Source organism: Aulonocara stuartgranti (genome assembly GCF_965226115.1).
Source record: "Aulonocara stuartgranti genome assembly, chromosome: 17".
Taxonomy (NCBI): Eukaryota; Metazoa; Chordata; class Actinopteri; order Cichliformes; family Cichlidae; genus Aulonocara; species Aulonocara stuartgranti.
This window is the reverse complement of record NC_138953.1, coordinates 29153864-29176798: the sequence shown is the minus strand read 5'-3', so window position 1 is coordinate 29176798 and position 22935 is coordinate 29153864. Positions and strand designations below refer to the sequence as shown.

The following is a 22935-nucleotide window of genomic DNA, read 5'->3' as shown; positions in this document are numbered from 1 at the left end:
AGGAGTGGCTGGTCTAGGTGTTGGCTTTTCTGCTTTGACAGGCTGTTTAGTCCCTCTCTTCCTTTTCCCGTCATAGAAATTCTGCTCCAAGTCGTACTTTTTCACCTCAACTTCCAATTCTCGGGTAGAGGTCATGTCAGCTGGCATCCTTACAAAGGTTACCTCTCCTCTTCTCCCTACAGTGATGGCTCGTAGGGTCTTAACATACCTCTTCGGGGGGATGGAACCCTTCAGCATGTGCCATACCTGTGAGAGTGTCTGTCCATTCTCCAGTCCAGCTCTGCCGCGTGCGATCAGGAACTCCTCATCATCCAAGTCTTCCAGCACCAATCTTTGATAATGTTTGACTGCTGGCTCCCTTGCATTCAAGGGCTGTGAAGTCAGGTGTGTGAGCCACAACCTCCTGGCGCTGTCGTTACTGGTGCAGCTCTCTACCAGAGGCCATACCTCTCTTAAGTACTCGGTTATACTTTCCTCTTCATTTTGTTCCCGAACCAGGTTCTTCAGTTTCTTAAATTCTGGAAACTCTTGCGTCTCCCTCGTTGTTCTTCCTTAGGTGTAGGGTGATGGATAGCCGGCTCCAAATCTTCTTCTTCTTCTTCTTCTTCGTCCGATAAGTCTCTTTTCATTTTCTCTAAGATTTGCTGAGCAAAGTGATAGGCTGCCTTCAATGTTACGTTCCACCACCTTATCCAACCGCAGATATTTTCTTTGCTTTTCGTCTCTTTTGGACTGGATATCACCACCACCATCTCTTTATCGTAGGTCTTGGGTGAATAAAACTTCTCTCCCCGTTTTATTGCTTCCTCAATTTTCTCACTCAGGGTCTCAGTGTCCGTTTCTTCATTCATCCCTTTAAGGTGCGCCCGGACTGACTCGTGCCAAGAGTTAAAGCCATTTCTGTAGGGTATCACTCGGCAGAGTTGCTTGTGGGTTCCCTCTGTCCCTCCTGTGGCCTCTGGACTTTAACCTTCGCCCAGTGATGAGGGAGAGCTCCCTCCTTCCTCGAGGGTCTACTTCTTTTTCTCCGTTCTCCTTAGAGTTCTTGGTCTATAGTCTTTGTCGTCTTGAGTTGCTCACCTTTCAAAGCCTCTCTTCGCGCGCTGAGTCAGGGATGATTGGTCAGCTGCCTGGTTGCTCTACGCTGTCCTCCGGAGTTTGGTCAATCCTCCTTCGATGTTGCATTACTCCTGACAATTTCCCTCCTCAGAGTTGGTCATCTTGATTCGATGCTCGGGCGGATGTCCCCTCCACTGCACACCTCCTCTGTGGCAGTAGCTCTCTGCCTGGTGCTCGGGTCGACGTCCTGTCAGCTGCACACCTTCTCTGCAGGCTGGTCCTCACTGCCCCTCTTGGTCGTTTCAACAGCTGTCAGTGGTGCTCCTTCTGCTGCTTCTTTGTTAGTGGACTCAATTCTCCTCTCGAGCCCACCCAGGGACGCCAAGCTATTAGATCCCAGTTACCCCTGTACAGGTGGTCTGGACCGGCTCTCCATCCTTTGGGTCAGAGTCCCTTAATCCCTACGGGTATTACCTTGTTAGGTGATGTTGAGACTAGTTTAAGCCGGTGGCGAGGAGACTCGCTCAGCCTCTAACTGCCTTCGTCTAAACGCCCGCCCTGCACTACCTCTGACACTATGCTCTCATTGGCAACCTTAATGAAAGATATTTGTCAGCCACACTTATTAACGGCAGCTCTCCTCTAATGATCTATGGCACTTGTTATGATTATGATTTTTTATTAATCTTTTAGCAATGCAATGCATACATAACTCTTTTTATTTGATTCTACGCTTTAACAAACACAACAACTTCCCTTATTTCCATTTGTGACAAACATGCCGGAGACTCTCACATTCTTCTGACAACTTCATTATATTGCATAAATGTCAGTTACAAGCTTAAATATATTGTTGAAAACTGTAAGTACAACCAGGATAGATCAAGTAAGCAATTACTCGCAATTATTTGCAGAAAATTGTGAGATTAATTAGTTATTTTTTTTAATCTATTGACAGCATAATATATATAGCAGCAAGGGGGCAGTTGCCGTCCTTCTACTCCTTTTTGAGTGTTAAATTATAATCATGGTTTTTCTTATGTTTGTTTCATGCTTTTCCTTGTTGTCATAGTATTTCAATATGTTAAAAAATAAAGCCACATTACTACAGATTACATTCCCTCTAACCTCCCTAAATAAATCTTCATCATTCTTAATAGGCTTTATCCTATTACCTCTCTTTTTATCAGACAAAGGGCCTTGAACATTAATACAGCACATATGAGGCTGAATGGTCCAGCAGGGGGCACGGGCCTGGGAGACAGTTGTGCAGCTTTTCCTGACACATTTTCTAAAAATTAATGGCCCGAAAAAATAAGCCATGCAGACTGTAGGCTGCAGCAAGCAGAAGGTGTCACTGATATATTCATAACAACTAAAGAAAATAAGCAAGTAAATTTCAGTGAAATTGTAAGATGAAAAGCCTTACATATGAGTATGAGCAGCCTGGGAAGTTTACATGAAACATGTTAGGTGCAGATTGAGTACGCGAAGGATGGGAAAAGGGAAAAATTTGCCCTTCTTAGTGTGTAGCTATAAAACACCACCATCAGCACCATTTCAACACTCATATTCTTAAAGAAAACCACAAAAAAATGCATATTCCTTTTTTTATTGGATTCCTTTATTCAACTTGTTTATTGATAAGTTGGATTCATTGTTTTTTCCCCCCTCTTAATTTATCTTTCACAGTTTATTCCAGGTGGCAGATAAAACTGGTTCTAGTCCAACAGCAGTCCTGATTTATTTTACCATGCTGAGGCAGGAACATGTCATAACTTCAATGAGCGGATAAGGAGCAAGCCAGAGTAAAGCAAAATGCAACGCCTTCAATAAGGTTGAATTTCTTCATCTTTTTATATCAAATGTACTCAGTCAAGGCAGATAAGACACATGTACACAGCAATTAAAACAAAAAAAAAAGCTTTGCATAACATTGAATATTTAAATGTGTAGAAAAGCTGTACTTTATGGACACATCTCAATCCAAACACAGGGGTGTGGGAAGGCAAACTGTATTTACACATGATTATTTCCGTTTCAATGATCTTTGACTAGTGTCTTTGAATTTTAAAGATTTCTTTTTAATACCCTCGGGGGTTGCATAAAAATGTCTTCCTATTTGAACTGAGGATGCAGATAGCAAAACAAAAACTCATATACACAGTGTCATTAACTTGTGCAGTTTCTTAGCGAAACTATTGATTAGATTGATCAGATCACAACTGGTTTAATTAGTGTACTAGCTGACCCACCTTACTATTCCCCTTACACACGAATGTGAAGATTTCACAAGCAACCTGAACTGCTCTGAGTCCTGATTTGCAGTACTAAACCCTCACTATGACAACAAAACACTGTTTTCCTAGCAGAAGATATCATTACCATGACGCCGTGGAACTGTATTACAGAACTAAGAGCTAATCATAGGTTTCACTTTGTCATCACATGGAGGTGTCTAATTTAAAAACACTGCAGATAAAGCATGTAACCTTTCTATTACAAGGGTGTTACCAGTGTGCACTGCAGCCACACATACTGGCGCTTGATGGGAAATGCTGGACGGAGACAGGAAAGAATATGCTAACAATACTGCTTTTGTGTTTATGCTGTGATGCTATATTTTAATTGCACTTTTTTCAAAAAACCTCAGAGAATGCTGTCTTTTGTTTGACATTTTAGGAAATATATATATCATTTGTGTCCTAAAGGTACAATCAGCAGCAAGTTACCTTAGCTTAGCAAAAACACGCAAGCAACCTTTGTCCAAATGCTACAAAGCTCATAGGCTAGGGCTATAAAATTGTATCTTTAATTTGTTTTCCATTTTTTTTAAGTACACAGATGACCAAAGATTAAATTTGAGTGTGAGTTGACTATTAGTGGATTTAGTTTAGTTACTTTAGTTGTTATTTCTGAGCTACAGTAAGTTAAGCTAATCTAAGATACATTTACAACTAGTGCTTCTTAGCTTGGGTTAGTAAAAACAGTAAAAAAAAAAAAGTTAAATTGGTTCTGTCAAGTCTATCTGTGAAGTGGTTTAATTGGCTCTTTGGTCTAACTGTTACAAAGCACTTTTAAAAAAAATTTTAGATTACTTTTTAAAACTTTTTCTTTAATGGTTATCTCTCTTACATTGTTTGTTGCAGAAACACCATTTTCACACCAAAGTGACTTCCTCTGTGTGAGGCAATTACTTGCAATTGCAATCTAGGAATTTGTTGCATTTTTTGAAGAAACACAGAAACAATAAAATTTTTAATACTAGGGGTTTAAAAAAAACAAAAAAACAAAACCCAAACACAGATCTGTAAAGTCACTTTTTGGGTCGTTTAACGTAAAAGAACATTACATATAAATATTATTATTAGCTGTTATTCTGACCACTAGCCATCTCTTGTGAGTAGTGCTAAGCAAAATTTAACAGATTTTTTCAGTTACACAGAATACAATCACAATGGTACATTTAAGTGCTGTGTTGGTCACTGACACAAGTGTAAGCAACTTGACAGCTGACATGTTGATTAAACATGATCCGACTGCTTGATTTATGTATGGGAAACCCAAAAGTACTTCTAGCGCTAATTAAGTTTCCAATCGCAATGTAAAGTTGCTCTTGTCTTCCTCTTTCTCACATACACATACTGATGGAAATTAGTCTACAGCATCAGACCCTGACAATGATTAACAGAAAGGCCAAGTGGGTGTTGGATTTTCAAAATAAAAGTCAGCTATGTCTTAACAGTAGACTAATATGCTTTAATATATGTGTAATTTACAAAACAAAAGCCCTTAATTCTTTTATAAAATTAACAACACTGATAAATAAGAGTTTTAGAATAGAGTTTATCAAATTCATTGTGCCACATTTTAAAATTGGAAACCTATTTCATTAAAAAAAAACAACAAAAAAAAACTTTTTAGGATGCAAGTATCATGCATTTTCTCCCTATAATGTTTTTACCCCCAACTTTCTGCAACAAGCAACAGACCAAGTCTAGTATTGTTGCTACTTCAGAAATTGCACAGTTTAGTTTTATCTTGGGTAGTTAAATGGGACAAGTTGTGATTTTGCCAGGGATATGTAGCTGTATGCTAAGCTACTAGTTACACTTTGCTGTAGATAAATATTTACTCCACAGAAACCAAGAAAATTTTTTAAATTATATTTCTCATAGATTTCTTACAATTAATGATGCAGTCCACTCAGTTTAGTGAAACAGGTGTTTTAGTACAGGGATAGCTAACTGGTTTTAGACCTGCAATTTTGCTAATGGACACATATTAACATTTACTTCACTTTCACAGACAAGTGCAGCTTTGCTTATTGTGTTTTCACTTGCTCAAATCACTCATAGTATCAAATGAAAACTTGCATCACAGCATAAAAAGTCTGGGTACCAAATGCACATAAGTATTCAAAGATCGTCATGCTTTCCTAAAGTTCAAATTATGTCACATATCATTCATTCACTACACTGGACAGGAAACACAACATGAAATAAAGGTGCAAATATGAAACATCCCAATAGAAAGTACAAGAAAGTAATAAATCACATACCTAGACCAGCGCTAATTTCAGCCAAATTCAAAGTCTTATAGAACAACAGATGTATTTTGACTAGACCTTTTTTTTTTTCAAATTATAACATGGTCTAGCTATGTGTACAACTCATTTTAAGTTACATTTACATATCATCAGCCATTATTACATATCACATATCGTCCAACTGATCCAAATTTAGCCAAGAAAATCAAGATACATGATTAGCATTAGAAATATCCCTTGTTTAAATTATTATTTTCGCTTTAGTAGAGCATAAAGGCACTGGACCTTGTTCAGTGTATCAGAGTGGACAAGAACATAAAGCACAAACCTATGAACATAGTTCAACTTTGACTCAGAGGAATATAGTATTGTGGTACAATACTCCATGCACTTTCCAGTTAGTCATCCTTCGTTGCTAAATAACAGCATGTCATGATCACATTTATCACTCTCAAATAGCATTTACAGCATTTTTAAGAAACAGCTCTTTCAAAACAAGTACACCACTTTCAGTCTGCAAGGGCTGCAAGTCCACACAAACATATGCCGTGTTGGCTTGTGTGTCAGCAGGTTACTTTTCCCTTGTGCAAACAAAAAGAAAAAGAAACTATTCTAACAGGCTCAGTTATTCCTGTGCTACAATGTAAAATGACAATAACGGCATGAATAAATCACAAAACTTACCTCATAAGTTCAGGTAATGATAAAAAAAACAACAACACTGATTGAAATGTAATTTAGTGACAGGATTTTTCTGTCTCTTTCTGTCACGCCCTCACTCAATTCAACATCATGTATCAAAGAGACCACTGTTGGCACTTCACAAGTATAGTACAGTTACCAAGAGACGACTTCCAGCAGCCCCTCTGAAGAAATGCACTGGCTGTGCATTTTTCTTTTTCTTCTTTTGGTCTACGAGTTCTGCTAACAGTTGAAACATACCAAAGATTCAGTCATCGATGATTAGAGTCAAATAAAAGGTGAGGTACTTATGTGTGTGTGTTCATTTTGTCTAATTAGCATAGCAAATGTTCATTTTTGCTTATAGATGTTTTCCCCTTGACAATGAACCTTAAAAAAAGAATTGTCATAGTCCTGAAAAATCCCATTTGGCAAAGAAAACCATTTGAACACCAGGTTAAAATGCATCTTGGCTAAACATTCTAGGGAATATCGTACTTAAGACAACATTTCTAATGGCTTTTACTTTGAACTAAAGCTCTATTTGGCACCCCAGCGCTTGTTTAAAGGAAAGCAGAGAAAAATCCTTCTATAAACACAACTTTTAATCTTCTTTCTTCACCCCCCCCCCCCCCCCCCCCCCGTGTGTATATTAGGGGTGCAACGATACACAAAATTCACGGTTCGGTTCGGTTCGATAGTTTGGTGTCACGGTTCGATATTTTTTCAATACAAAAAAATGTTCATGCTTTTTAATTTGTCATTTATTAAAATTATAAATATATATTTTAATTCAAAAGTACAGTTTTTAAATTTAATGTTGCTGAAACAACAAAATAATAATAATAAAAAAAACTATCTGATCGAGAAATCACTCATCTTTAGAAAAGAGAGTTTATTACAGAGAAATGGCTCTTTCCAAAATAAAAGCTATACTATATGCTTCTTCTGGGCTATATTCTCAGCAGCATTTTAAATATATCAGGTCCCCATAAGGAGAATCACATGCTAACAGCTGTCTAAATGACTCGGGTAAAGTTTGTAGCATGCGTGCTTGTTGTTTTTGTCTGCTTCCACTTGTCTTTTCACTAGGATGATGTCGGCGTAAATGTGCAGTCATGTTTGTTGTGTTCCCACTAGTGCTGTCAGCGTTAATCTCGTTAAAATGACATTAACGCCATAACACGGCAAATCTCCGTTAACGTGTTACTGCAGATCGCCCGTGTGTGGGGCTGGACGGCGTCAACACGTTAACAAGCTAACTGTGCTAACGCACTAGTTCCCACAAATTGAGCATTGCGTGGCACATCCGACATACTGTTTTACTTTTGTCCATGACGCGCTTACCATCAGGGTCATACTTCACATGAAAACCAAGATAGTACCAAACGCCAGATCTGAATGAGCGTGAGGGAGCTTCAATTTCAGGTAGCGTTGAGGCGGTTGCCATGTTGCAACGAGCTTAGCTTCTGTCTTGCGCTGCGCTCAGTGGATCTGCACTCCACAGTGCAGCCTAGGCGGAGTAGTCGAACGCAGATCCACTGAGCGCTCAACACAGACAGCATCGGTGGCACGGTGGTTAGCACTGTTGCCGCACAGCAAGAAGGTCCTGAGTTCAATTCCACCATCAGGCCGGGGTCTTTCTGTGTGGAGTTTGCATGTTCTCCCCGTGTTTGCGTGCGTTCTCTCCGGGTACTCCGGCTTCCTCCCACCATCCAAAGACATGCAGCTTGTGAGGATAGGTTAATTGGATAATCCAAATTGCCACTAGGTGTGAATGTGCGAGTGAATGTGAGTGTGAATGGTTGTCTGTCCCTATGTGTTAGCCCTGCGACAGACTGGCGACCTGTCCAGCGTGTACCCCGCCTTTCGCCCTATGACAGCTGGGATAGGCTCCAGCGCCCCCCGCGACCCTGAAAACGATAAGTGGAAGCGAATGGATGGATGGATGTATTGTTTGATACATATGTGTACTGAACCAAAAGCACTGTATCGAACGGTTCAATATCGATATGAGTATCGTTGCACCCCTAGTGTATATGTGTGTGTGACTTCTAGTTTTTTCCCATGTTCCCCTTGGTCCTGTTCTAGAAGACAGATTCATCAAACACTGAGTCTAACTGATTAAATAAAAGATGGGAAACTCCGTTCTTGGCTCTAGAAAGGATGATAACACTTAGTTCAGTCAACTCGGAGCATGTTCACCCTGAGTTAGGCATGTATGTGAGTGGTGGAAAAAAAAGCCCTCCTTGATCAAGCTAATGATACCATGATCTATCCTGGCAACAGGGACATAAACAGCAGAGCACCTATTTTAATCCAGCGTACTCTGAAGTATGAATATGTATCAAGAGTCATCTTATTCACCTCAGCACTCAATTGAGTTTTCGTTATTAGATAAAGCTTACATCCTTAGCAGCAACAAGCTAAAAGATGTAGCTTGACGAGGATAAAATGCAGATGACAGCAAGTGAAGCTAAGACGGAAACTGAATTTGGTAATCTTCAGTGGAAGAGAGGTCCAGGTTCAAACGTAAAATTTTTAGACTATTTAAAATCTTGGCCGATGGCTTTTAATGACTCAACTTCAAAGTTTACCTTTTTTCCCTTCCTCTATTAAATTTAGCTTCTATTCAAGTTACTAGGAACTACCATTATCTCTAGTCTTTTAGTCTTATTTGTCCCCCTTTCCGCCCTCCACTTCTTTTATTCTTGATTAACAAAGTCCCAGAGGGGAATGTGCTCCAGCTGCCCCTTCTGTCAGTTACACACAGTCAGTGCACAAAATCCATCCCCCAACCATCCACTCCCATACTTTCACATGTATTAGTCCCAGATGATGCTTTCCATACAGACACTCAACCATGCACACATACACAATTTCAGAAACACAGGTAGATATGGCTAGTTTCAGGAATGTGTAAATATGTTATGCTGTGTGAGTGCGTGCCTGCATGTGTCACTGTGTTCCTTTTTCCCTAGTGTGGCTCATATGGGTGGAGGACATTCTCATAGTAATTAGGGATCAGCTGGGCTAGGGTGGGGGTGGGGATTGGGGGTTTACAGCAGGAATGCGTAGGGAGACAGATGGAGCTGTGTGCAATCGCTTCACTTTTCAAGGTGCTCTAACTTCCTCCTTCCCGAGGGGCGCAACGTCCCACCCTCACACGAAGCGTGCCGCTTTTGTGCAGATGCCAAAGCTGGACAAACTCCTCAGGCATGGCATGGAACCATTTATAGGGCAGGATGTTGTCGTAGTAATGGTGGCTGACCGGTCGCTGATCCAGGTCGACGGAAAACGGCCAGAAGCCGTAGGTTGTGACTTCCTCACACAGTCCTAGGGCTAAGCTCACCAGGAAGAGCCCTGTGGATAGGCGCCTGGCGTGCACACCGTGGGATTTCCAAAATTTACCCACTGTGCGTAGGAATTCAGGGTTGGCAAAAAGCATGGTGAGGTTGGAGGAGGAATCTGCCAGTGTGTAATATGCCCGCAGTGATGGGTCTGTGCCAGGCCTCATGGAAAACGCAGGCATGTAGATGTAGCTCGAGCCATAGACCTTCATACTATCCACAAAATATTTTCTTGACCACAGAAGGCTCTGAAATCTGAGTAAGAGAGAAAGATAGATAAAAAGATGACTGCATAACTGTATACTTTAGAGTGATCGCTAACCTGGTGACTTCTCTCCAAACTAAAGATTGCTTTCTTCAGTTGCTTTCTCTTTCTGCCAGTTGTTAAAGGAAATGACCTTGCTATGCTGGTGCAATAAATCTATAAACTACAATGGCCTATTAGACTAACACTCGTGACCACTTTTCAGCAATTTAACATTTAACAAACATTTAACAGCTTCGAGTAAACAGACAATGTGACAAAGAAAAGAAAAGGCTTTGTATTACTACTGCTATTACAAGTTATTATTTATTATGATGTCTTTTATGTTTCTTTAAACCCTGATTACAATGCCTAGTGTTGCTTCTGCAAATATTCTACTTATTGTTTAGTAGCTCTGGGCTGAGTTGTTCTTGTCTTATGCATATTACAGCTATAATTTGTGTCTTCTGCAAAACCCATATGTAAACTCTTGCATATCTCATGCCTTCACATTCATTCCACAACTCAGTCCATTAGTCTTTTCCATCTGTCTGTGCCTGTGTCCTCAGACGGATGCTTTCCTGCCCCCATCTACAATCTGTGTGATGATCCAAGATGGCGGTGCGGAAAACAGTGTTCCTGTCTTTGTTTTGCTCTTTTTCTTGTTTTTCACAACACTGATATAGTCGTGAGCTCCTTCTCAAAATAAGAGAAGCAAATCCACTAACTTTTTAATCACAGAAGAGCTACGAACCACACTGACGAACTGCAGCTTCGGAGGCATCTACCATCGGCGACCCCTGCTACTACACCTTGCCCACAGTGGAAACGTCGGGGCATCTACCATTAGCAACCCCTGCTAGCAAGACCTCACCTACAGTGGAAACGTCTCAGGCGGTGCGAGAGGAGACAAAAGAGGGGTAAGGGCTGAGGCATCCGGAGCAGGCTAGCGGCTAATCCACACAAACCCGCTATTCCCACTATTGCACTGTTCAACATGCACTCCCTGGACAACAGGCTGGATCATGTACACTTACTTCGGTCCACCTTGAAGTCAGTGAGAGAGTGTTGTGTCTTCGTCTTTGTGGAAACTTGGCTTAACAATAACATTCCCGACAGCGCCATTCAACTCAACCGGCTAACATGCTTTCCAACCCCCCCCCCCCAAACATACAAACTCTGACCCACCACCATTGCCATTTCACTGACTGCCCCACACGAACTTGCCCACAATCACTATGATTGTCTTGGACACTGCTGTTTAAATAATTGTATAGTATTGTATTGTGTTTTACATAAGACTTTTATTTTATTTTATTATTATTATTTTTCCTTTTTTGTCTTTATATTTTTAGCGTACACTGAGGGCCATGGGAGCAAATTCCTGTGTAAGACTGTACATATGGTCTTTGACAATAAAGCTGACTTTGACTTTGAGTGTTTCTGGTCAAGTGACAAATGTACATTTGCTTAGTGTTTGCGACAGTGGTGCAGTTTCCAACTTGTTTACCTTTTCTCTATGATGCTTGGGTTGGCTGTAACCAGATGTGTCTTTGTGCCCACATCCTCCGCATATTCCTTTGAGATCGGTGGAAGGTTACACCTAAATAAACAGAACAAACACGAGTCTGAGTTTTCAGTTGGACAACGGCAGATCAGCTCTGAACATGTTTAGCCCAAGTTAAGTGCATGCGTGAGTAGAGAAAGAAAACCATCATTAATGGAGCTCTAATACTGAGATTCACCATAGCAACAGGTAAATAAAGAGCAGAGCATCCATTTTAATCCAGTGGACCGAGGAATAACAATGTGGTCACTATAGGCTATGAGATTTTTTTTAATAAACAGGAAGGGAAAAAGGAGTCATTTCAAATTGCTTGATCCGCTCATGATCACAGACACTATACTTTCTGTGGTCACCTATTACCAAACTTAATTTTTTAGAGAGTCACTTTGACTACGTTCACACTGCAGGCGAAAGCGCATCAAATCTGACCTTTTTGACCCTATGCGACCCATATCCGATTATGATATGACAGTTTGAAAAGAAAAAATCAGATATTTTCAAATCTGACCTAGGTCACTTTCGTATGTGGTACTGAATCCAATAAATTTCTGATGTTTTAGAAAGCGACTGCTGTTTGAATGGTCATGTCGCATTAAATCTGAATGTCAGACACTATATGTTTACATAATTTAACGACTGCATCTCAGCCTGTGACCAACTGTCACCGTGAAATGTTCAGAACACAGGGTGTCTAGAGGCTGAATTTAACACTTACATATTTAGTTCTGTTTTAGATTCTTGAACTCAATTCGACTCGATTTATTTCACATATTCACCCCCAAGATCCCAACTGTGACAGCCTTATCTTTTTTAAATCAACGTGAATGATATCCAGTATGGCAAATGACAGATTGTTGATCAGTGTGTTATCTGCCGTAAGCTTTATACAGAGTTAAATAATGATTGCTAAAGTATATCAACATTTTTTCCAGAGAAATAAGTTAATGTTTCTGTGCTGTCCCCAGAGTCACAGAGTTAAATAAATGGAGACCAGTTTTTCCAGGTTTTTTCCTGAGTTGATAAGAAATGTACCATAATCACTGTCTTCGTTCTCACATTGACAACTGATTATAAAGCGGTGATGGTTAAGGGGGTAAAATAACAAATGTCTAAGTAGGATTTAAGCATGTGTAAAAACATAAACTTAATTCACTAAAATTTTTCGGACCAGAAGTCGCACTGGATTATAAGGCGCACTGTCGTTAAATGGGTCTGTTTTCATACATAAGGCGCACCAGATTATAAGGCACATTAAGCAAAACAAAACAGTCAGATAAGTCAAACTTTACTGAACTCATTCTTCTTGCTTCCTCCACTTCCGTACCATTGATTCATTAATGTTGAATTCTGTTGCAGCTGCTCCATGTTGTTGCAGTATATTAATGACTAACCTCATATTGTGGGTAGATTATCTCAGTTGTTCTCCTGACTGAAGTTTGGTCCGTTTAATGGTCCGTTTAATTTTTATCGAGTGGAAAAAAGTTAGCATTATGCTAACATAGCTGTATCACTAGCGATCACGTAGCACATCATTATATACCAGCTAGTGCAACTTCAGTAACCCTGCAAACATCACTGTTGTTTAGTTTTCTGTCTTCATTTATGTTGGAAGTGATAGCAGAGCTGTATGTTTTAATTTTTTCAGAAATCTCTCAGTCAGAACATGCTATATCATGTTTAGGTAGAAACTAGCGAGCTAACTTCCTGCTAACTTCTAACGCCATTAAATTTAATAAATTCCGTTTTCATGCCTGGATGTTAAACTCAATTCACACCTGGTAAAGCAGCAACGCTGATCATTTTATTATAAATGAACGAATTTAGACAGTTTTTAACTCTCAGTGATGCCGCAGTGTTCATTTGGCTCTGGGACCTGAAGCAGACGGAGGTTTGGACACAGATTACTCCGCAGGACTCCTGACTATCCATCAAGTGGAGCGGCTTTGTAGCTTACCAAAGTTGTACTAAAACATTTTTTGACAGATTTTTGAGTGCCGTGTACCACATAAAATCTGTTTGAGGCCAGTAAGCACAAGTAGAATTCATACATAAGGCGCACCAATTATAAGGCGCAGTGTTGATTTTTGAGAAAATGTAAGGATTTTAAGTGCGCTTTATAGTGCGGAAAATGTGGTAAATTAAATTAATTCACTCTGTTTATTCACTCTAGTATTATGCACTGTGACAGCAACTTAATGAGGAAGGAAATTTAGTCAGAGAGAAAGCGAGTTTATGGAAGAAAATGTCTGTTACTCTGGTAACTGGCTCAGACCTGACAGGACTTGCGGATAGGAAGAACAAAGTGAAGTGGAAATGACGAAGAAAGAAAGAGCAGAGCTGGAGCAGGAAGAGGCATAATGACAAAGAGATCATGATCAGTGTTGCCAACTCCTCAGTAAGGAAAATCGCTATTGGCTGTCCTAAAAGTCGCTAGAAGTCGCTAAAAGACGTCATCACCTAATTTGCATAATTGGTCATGCTAATCTAATTGTAACCTATGTTGTTGGAGAGAGAAATAACATCGTGGAAGAGATATAAAGTGAGTAAAAAACGTCCTAAATGCATTTAGAATTTATTTAGAACTATAAATTAAATTTCTTTTAGCAATTATTGTTTTTTTTAATGTCACAATTCCAGCCCTGCTCCTTTACCCGGGCTTGGACCAGCAAAAGTGACCCGAAATTGGCACTCTGGGAGAGTTACTTTGTGTGTGTGTGTTTATAAGTAGTTTTAAACCTTGTGATCCACAAAACAGCATAAGAGTAAAAGAGTAAAAGAAGAACTGACTGCGTTACAGCACCCGCTGCTTGTTGAGAGTAAAATGTATGTGGCTGGTTTCTAGACACAGAAATAAAATGCAATTAGGTGGAACAGTGATGTTCATCTTCGCCACAGCAATCAAAACGGTGGGGCAACATGGTGGCTTCCACAAATCGGGGGACGCTCCTATTATTTTTAATGGACAGAAATCTAAGTTTATGCAAATACATGATTTGTTGGAAGATGTAATTGCACAATGGATCAATGAATATTTATGAGTAGAGTATTTTTTTTCTATTAATTAAACTCAAAAATGCTTACTGTACCTTTAAGTTAACTCTCTTTCTGGAAGAGAAAACTCAAAGCTAACAGACAGCTCAACAGACATACAGCTGTTACCTAAACCTTCTTCCTGGAATAGGGCCAACAGTCAAAGTAAATTTAGAAGGTGACTCAAAAGATAACCACTAACCGCACAGACAAAAAACACATACTCAACATTATACAGAAACCTAATTTAAACACAAGACAGAAACAGTTTCACTTCACTGTCGCTCAAAGCAAAAAAATGCTCTGTTGTGTTTTCTCGAGGCGGACAATCAGCTGTGCTTTGTGTTTAGACTGACACATACCTAGCCAGAATACGTCAGTTACCACGAATTAAAAGACGTTTGTGCAAATGCAGCTTGTATCAAGTGTTTATCCAGAAGTATTCACTATTTCCTGGCGCTCTCAAAGGTCATCCTTTAGTTGAAATGCATATGTCATGCATTTTTCTGCATGCACGAGGTCTGTTGACTGTTGATGGTACATTAGTTCTTCAACTTGAACTTCTACTGCCCTTATAACTGATGAAAATGTACCTTTCCCCCCCTGGTCTCCTCCTCAGTCTCAAGTCTTTGATTACTTTTTAAAAATGCCAAGACAATCAGCTTGTTTATAAAATACAATCGATAGTCCTAGTATAACACAACAGAAGATAAATATCTGACATACCCCATCAGATGTTTTTTTTCTGCTTAACCTCTTTTCTTTCTCATCCTCACTGTGGCCCATTTTTCTGTCTCTGTTCTTCCTTCTTTGTTGAAATCGACACCAGCTCTTATAATCACTGATGGTATCTAGCAGGTCTCTGGGGAACTGCTGATTCAAATTTGGAGTGTTTTTTGTTTCTTACCTCATAACAAAGTCGGCCTGGTCGATATCCCTGCCACACTTGCTGTGTCTGAGAATGCCGCCATTGCCCACCACCGCACACTTCTTCAGGGGAAGCTGCAAAGGGTTTTCCTGCACAGGAGACAACATTAAGCTTTGTTAGAATGCACACAGCCACTAGCTCCTAAACACATGATGTAACACCCCGGGCCTAGTGCTAATGTGCCTTTATAGCCCCCGGGTGCTGACCGACAAAACCAGCAAAGTGATAAGAAGAGTTGAGGCAGGCTGATGTAATAGAGATGGATCATACACAGTTTCTGTGTATTATCCAGGACTTTAAACGTGGCATGGTTGTTGGTGCAAGAGAATTTCAGAAACTGCTGATCTATGGAGATTTTTCCATACAACCACTGCATGACAGGAGTTCTCAGCGAAAATGCCTTGTTGATGCCAGAGATCCAACGATAATGGCCAGATTTTAAGCTGATATGACAGCAACAGTAACTCAATAATCACTTGTTACAACTACAGTATGCCAAAAAGCATCTCTATATGTACAGCACATTGAAACCAATAAACCATGAATTTCGCACCCCAGCCTCAACTCTTGCGGCCCAGTACCAAACAACCTGGGGGTTGGGGTCCGCTGCTTTACACAACATGCCTCATTCACTCATTCAGCCATTCACATAAGCACTTTTGTCTACGTCTAAGTGCTTTCTAACACGCACACTGTGATGACACACATATTCCTACTTTCTGATAAATGCATCACAGATCAAATTATGAATCAGTATCTTGGCATGCAGACTGGAGCAGCCAAGGATCACATCACCAATATTCCAGTTGATGGAGAGCACTGCTCTAACCTGTATATACCTTTCAACATTGCTGGTGCCTTTTCCAGGGAACCATTTCCACTAAAGCACCTCCATATCAACAGAGATGCAGACTTTTTAGGTGAGCGCTGACAATACACCTCACAGCCCCTCTCCTTTTTAATCTAGAGGATATGGTGTCCATGTCCCCCCCCCCAAAATTTCTACTTTAAAATCTTCCGTTTTCCACTTTACTGTAGTCCATTTGAAATAAACAACCAACAAGGAAGTGACAACAAAAATTACCAGTCACTACCAGTAATCAATTTTGTTGCAGTGAATCATTATCTTACCATCACCACAGCTGAAAACTTATTAAGGACAGGATTAAAGCTGCTGCAGAAGACACTGAAACACCACCCAAAAGAAATGTCCTCTCTTTGTGCATTGACTGCATTTAACTCAAGGGAATGGATTAAGTGAGACAGTGGAAACAATTGTTCTCATTATTCCCCTCAGAGTGCACCCGCTTGAGGCACACACACACACACACACACACTCTTTGCCCTTAAGAGTCTCTTTTAGACCTTTAACAGCAAACCAAGAAGAGGACAGGAACCAGAAAAACAAGCTAAAGCTGTAAAGCTCTAAAGGAAGACACTTGTTTCTTTAGCAACAGCACCAACTACTTACATTAAACCAAATCTTTTACTAATACGTGGACATATCTTTTCTTTGGCTTGTTAAGTTGACCTGATTTATCCAACTGACTGAAAAGACAAATTTAACATGATATAAAAGAGAAAACATGTTTAAGTAGTTAGTGTTGGACTTCTGTTCTATTTTTTGGTGTTATAATGTGCATATAAGATTTTTCACTCAGTCAGTTGTGCTCCATACGCTGTCAAAGGTCTAGAGAAAAGGAAAGACATCACTAAGTAAACATAAAAAAAAGATTATAGGACTCTACTGCTCAGTTCACTGAGCTGTATGTATATATGCTCTGTTTCAGTCACTGAACTAACCAGCAATTAACTGTCAAAGCCCTAATTGGCACATTCCCTGGCACATGCCCAGATACTGTAGCTGCTGCCAGCTTGGTGCAGCGTGGCTGCTTGTCGGCATTCAGACCTGCAATCACAGCAATGGGAGTTGAGAAGAAGGGAGTGCTTGTGTGTTTGAATTTGAGCACAGTACATCCCACCAAACTATCAGTTGTCTTTTTACTGGGAACCATAACTAGCCACAATATAGGTTTAAGGAAGTGAAACGGTCCCCATAAAAATATGCAATGGACACAAGGACATGGCTCTAGAGAGGAGCAGGGAAATGAAAAGATGACACATAGAATATAAAGACCTAATCATAGTATTTAGTCAGAAAAACACACTTGGAATAAAAGAAATGTTGGGCAAAACAGTCACTATAGAGTCAGTTCACTTAAAAACACAAAACCCACCGTGTTACCTTATCGCACTGTTTTCTAATGGAAATAATGTTCAGCTCCACTGTTTACAGTGTTCTGAGCACTGTCTGCCACACATGTCGACTAACAAGTACATGAAGTGGAAAACTGGTTTAATATACATACATATACACAATATACATTGCAGAAAATGTCATAAACTACTCCATCATCTTTGCCTGTAATAAGACTCTAACACACTATCTGTACATCTAAAGAATATCAGCTGAAAACCTCATTTTAGATTTTTTTTTGCTCTCTTTGCATGTTGTGAGTTGCTGGTCTCCTATGTCCTGAAAAAAGAGCTTATTCAATGTGCAACAAGCAGAGTTGCAGTTTTCATCGAAAGTGTTATCAACAAGTTTGAGGTGAGAAAAAAAGTTGCTAGGTTTGTGTCCCCTGTCCGGCCAGACCAAAGCTAAAGTATGATTTCAGCAGCTGTGTATTATTATTGAGTGACTTGGTATGAAGTGCATTACCACTGGCATTGGCACTGGTACTGAGAAACGTCGAGAAGGAAAATGGAGATCCAACAGTGGTTCTGCACTGCATTATACATCAACATGCAGCAAATGCTCGACATGTAAACATACCACGTCTGTTCTCCTGAAATGTGTAAAAACACTGCCAATTCTGAGCATTTTGAGAACAAACTAAGGCACTGTATGTACTGCAATTTAAAGAAGTGCGTTGGCTCAGCAGGGGAAACGTGTTAAAAAGATTTTTTTAAGTTAAGAGCTGAAGTGATGTATTTCAAGCGTTTCATGGAAATTGGAAGACTGGATGTTCCTGAGATCAATGATCCAAAATGGATAATGGATTTGGCATTCCTTTTAGACATGACACAGGAGCTAAAAATCCTGAACCTAGATCTACAGGATCCCGGACAGCTCATCACAACAGCCTATGAGACTGAACTGTGTAAAACTCAGCGTTGTGGGGGTTTTTTTTGTAGTCTTCGAACACTACCGTGGGCCTCCAATGAAACGACCCCAGCTCATCTGAGATTGAGACTCCTGCTCTCAATGTAAGAAACAAAGCAACGCTCCCAGTATACTTAATTGAAAACGGGGCTGTTTTGGAAATCTCAAAACCAAGGTATATAGTTCCATTAGAATTAAAAAAAAATAAAAAATAAACAGTGATTTGGATTATAGCTGACACATCACCAAAACAAAAGGCGAGGTCTTGCAAACTGCTTGATTTGTCCAAAACACATACATTTATTTTGCCATCATCTAAAAAAAAAAAAGAAAACCAGCATATCTATATTTGAAAAACAGGATCCTGTCTTTCTGTGCCACTGTTGCTTAAGAAATCTTTCCTGTAATTGGTTGTGTAAACAGCTGCAGGTTCATCTCCACAAATGAAATCACAGTGCCAGATTTAATTTGGATAAAGCAATGTAGTCTGATTTTAGAGGATTATGTGGAGCAAAGATGCATAGATTCTGCTAAACAGGAAATAGGAGAGGTGAAGTATGCAATCTACTGCTATGCGCAGATGATATCTCTCTCTTTAGCTCAACATTTTCTTTTACACTTGCAAGTGATTTATCTGCAATGAAATCGCATTGTTGCAGCATGTAGTACAGTCAACTACTTGTGAACACAAATATCTAATCAGACAATCGCATGACAACAACTCATTGGTCAAACTAAATAGTGAAATAGGGTGACTTAAGTGTCTTTAAACATGGCATGGTTGTTGGTGTCAGAAAAGCTGGTTTGAGTAATTCACAATTGCTCATGTACTAAAGGTGGGAATCCCCAGAAACACTACGATACGATCACAATTCTTCCGACACGATTTGATATCAATGTGGTTTTTATTTTGCAATTTGAAACCAGAACGTGAAGCATGTCAACACTATGGCAGGCTCAGAATTAGGCATAAACATGAAAGCATGAATTCATTCTGCTTGTAGCAACAAAATCACTTTAGGCTGGTTGTGGTGACGTAATGGTGTGAGGGACGTTTTATGGGCACGCTCTAGGCCCCCCTTTGTATCAACTGAGGATAATTTACGGCCACACCCTACCCAAGTATTGTTGCTGGCCATGTCCATTCCTTTATGACTATAGTGTATCCATCTTCTAATAGCCGCTTTCAGCAGGATGAACCTTCTCACAAAGTTCAATAAAATACAATCTGGCTTCTTGAACATAACAATAAGTTCACTGTCCTGAAATATCCTCCACAGTCACCAGATCTCAATGCATCAGAGCACTCTGCACGTGGAGGACTGGATGAATCTCGTCATAGATGTGCAGCACATAAATATACAGCAACTGTGTGATACTGTCATGTCAATAAGGATGGAAATCTCTGATGAATGTTACCTGTACCGTGTTAAATATATTATACACAAATAATTAAGGCAGTTCACGCTAGTACTAACAAACTGTACCTAATAAAGTGTCCGGTGACAGTAAGTCTATGTTTAAACCAATAAATTAAATGCAAATGCAAACACACACAAGTGCCTAGGTTGGTCATTTTATTTAATTATTCACACTCACCTCCCCCTGTCCTTCATGAAAGAACATGCACAGCTCATGCCTGGAAATTAGGGTAAAATATTCATCACATGTACCAAGAAGGATATTTGACTGCAGATCTAAAGCCTCAGAGAAAGAACTCAATACGGTAAACACAGCAACAGCACTTACACCTATAGCTCCCCTTTCGTTGCTGTTTCTACTCATGAACACAAAAAACCCTCTTTCCTTTTTTCCTAAGTGAAAATAGAGCAAAGAAGAAAGACCTTGAAGCCGCGCCCCTTTCCAGTTTTAAGTAGTGTCGCAACAACACTGTCCTAGACTTAAGTGGAGAAAGAAAACCAGAACAAGACTTATATAGTTGAGTGTTATGAAAGGTCAGAGCAGGAGCCTTTTTAATGTTTTAAAAAAAGCTAAAAAGGAAATTGCAGGGAATAACTAACTGTATTATCTTTTTCAGCTTTCAAGTTGCCCCAAACCACTAATCCCGTCACATCTTCATATCGACTCCTGTCCACACTAAGAGCTGTAGACCTGTAATCCTCTCCCCTCCTCCATTATGGATCAGCTAGATTTCACACTAACACAGTCACCACAACACATCTGTAATGCACCGGGTAGGACAGAAATCAATTTTCAGTTATTTGGTCTCAGTCACATCTCAAAGACACAGCTGCCGGTCTTAATAACATGCATCTCTAGATGTGGGAAAGTCAAAACCCCACAATAAAACCCAGAGGAAGGACTCGTATGTGAACTGACCGTCACAGCAACTCACACAGCACTATTTTCTGAGAAACATAAGAGCGTTACTTATCAGTATACCTGTACAAAGAGAGAGTACGTGTTGTTGTTGACGGTGTGCGAGTAGTAAAACTCGCCATCGTACCACAGGACTTTGCCCACAGGGGAGTTCTCCTTGGTCACTGCAAACATCCGCTTCGGATCGCAGCATTCTGACAGCAGCTTCCTGTGGAGAAAGGAGGAAACACCAATTTTGGTGACTAAACTAAATTAGATACTTTAACTATATTACATCATTACATCAAGCTAATTTTAAACTGCCTTTTCTCCCATCTGTTAATTCCCAAGAAGCAAGCAAATCTAAGTCATCAACCTATAAAAGGTCTTTATAGCTCCATTAAAAGAGAACCACAGAAACAACCCAGCTCCAAGTGAGCATCACATCCTCCAGCAGGCGTGCTCTTCAGGGGTCACTTTCTCTGATTACCCTGTAATCAGCTTTGCCTCTGAGAATGTTTAACAAGATATAAATAAAGCTGCTACTGTGTAACTAACACACTCAGAGCTCTGTTTTTGCTTTGTCTGTGGTCATCTTTATGGCTGAGACACTACTGTAATACACTAGAATTACTCCCTTTAGAATTATGGTTTTGTTTGTCATAATTGTTGGTCTTAAATCACCAAAATATTAAAAGCATGTATTAATTACGAAATTGAAACTGAAATTAGAGGCCTATTTTTTCCTGGGAATCTGTTACATTCAGCAATAAGCCTTAAAATTATTATTAATCATTTCATCTTCTCTTGAAACACACTTAAATCCAAGGGGGGGGGGGGCACACACTGCCAATCACAGCTTGAAGCTTATTAAAGGAAATTCAGAGCTCTGAGTCGAACCTGTACAAATCGATGCCGGTCTGGTTCTTCTGCCAGTCTTCCCCCTGCCTCAGCACCTCCTCCACTATTTCTTTATCGCTCGGCAGTCTGTAGACAGGGAAAACGTAAAACCAGCAAAGCACCAGCACGCACAGAGCGGCCCACGCCGACAATTTGGCGCGGTAGCATCGCAGAAACATCTTTCCCTTTTATTTTATTTTCCTTCTATCCCTCTCTTTTTTTTCTTATCTGTTTCTCAAAACCACCAGCAGAGCGAAGCATGTGGTGTGAAACGCAGTCTTTTCAAAGCAGGTCTCTCTGTTCGTCCCGAATCCCCGTCTCATCCCGCAGACGCGGTGGGGGTATGAATGGAGGAGCAAGGTAGTCTGTTATCCAGTTGTTTGGCTCGAGCATCAGTTTGGAAATCCGTTTTTTTCTTGGCGAGGTTTTAACAGCGAGCAGCGTCTATCCCTGCAACGGCTGGCGCTGGGTCGCGGGGCTGTGGGGCAGCGTGTGTGGCTCTGCAGGAATCTGCTGTTCTGTTCTTGGTGCATCACCATCTCCATTACAGCGCGCGGTTCGTGAGGAGGCACGCGTGTTCCCTCCAAACCCCGCGTCCTGCTGCATCCCGATTCTGTATGTCCCACTCCTTTCCACCTGGATCTCTCTCGACCCCCACGACCACGATCACCGCGCGTTATCGCCCAGATCCTGGACTGGGGGTCTGCGGTGCAAGTTAACCAGCTAATTCCGACTCAGCTCCCCTCCACCTCCCCGTCTTTCTTCTATCGACACCGCCCCCTCCCTCACCTCTTTCCCCTCAGACAAAGTGCTTCTTGTGCAGTCGGAGGCGCATCAATGCCAATAGTACCTCGTGCGACAACGGAAAACGGCTTTCAAAATAAAAGCACACGCGATCCTTACGGCTCACGCTTGTCCACTTTTCCCCTGCACCTAGCAAGCTGAGAAGGACCTGAACACAATTTAGGTTTGAATTTTATTGAAATTATTTTATTAAAGTATCTGCTCTAACACAACATATAGATAAAATCATGGATAAATAGCTCTTCCAGCACGTCATGTTTATTTAGGGATAACCCAAACAGTAGATGTTATATAAGTTAGTCACATAACCCTTTTTAATGGTTTTATGGCCTCTGTCG

At 40.4% G+C, this 22935-nt stretch overlaps 1 protein-coding gene across 1 annotated transcript; it reads right to left on the bottom strand.

Moving 5' to 3' along the window:
• Positions 1-6917: 6917 nt before the first annotated feature.
• On the bottom strand, positions 6918-22569 carry st8sia1 (ST8 alpha-N-acetyl-neuraminide alpha-2,8-sialyltransferase 1). The gene is made up of 5 exons (XM_082511841.1): positions 21794-22569; positions 20978-21122; positions 15388-15497; positions 11394-11486; positions 6918-9894 (listed from the first exon to the last, which is right to left on the bottom strand). Exons 1-5 carry the CDS (start codon positions 21970-21972, stop codon positions 9414-9416), a joined length of 1008 nt encoding a protein of 335 aa, XP_082367967.1. The 5' UTR covers positions 21973-22569; the 3' UTR covers positions 6918-9413.
• Positions 22570-22935: the final 366 nt, after the last annotated feature.

What these genes read in the sequence shown, in the direction of transcription:
- st8sia1 (XM_082511841.1), bottom strand. Translation starts at nt 21,972, where the DNA reads ATGTTTCTGCGATGCTACCGCGCCAAATTGTCGGCGTGGGCCGCTCTG. An exon ending in ACCGGCATCGATTTGTACAG is followed by an intron (nt 21,123 to 21,793) that starts GTTCGACTCAGA and finishes CTTTCTCCACAG; the next exon opens with GAAGCTGCTGTCAGAATGCT. An exon ending in CGTACTCTCTCTTTGTACAG is followed by an intron (nt 15,498 to 20,977) that starts GTATACTGATAA and finishes TCTCCTGTGCAG; the next exon opens with GAAAACCCTTTGCAGCTTCC.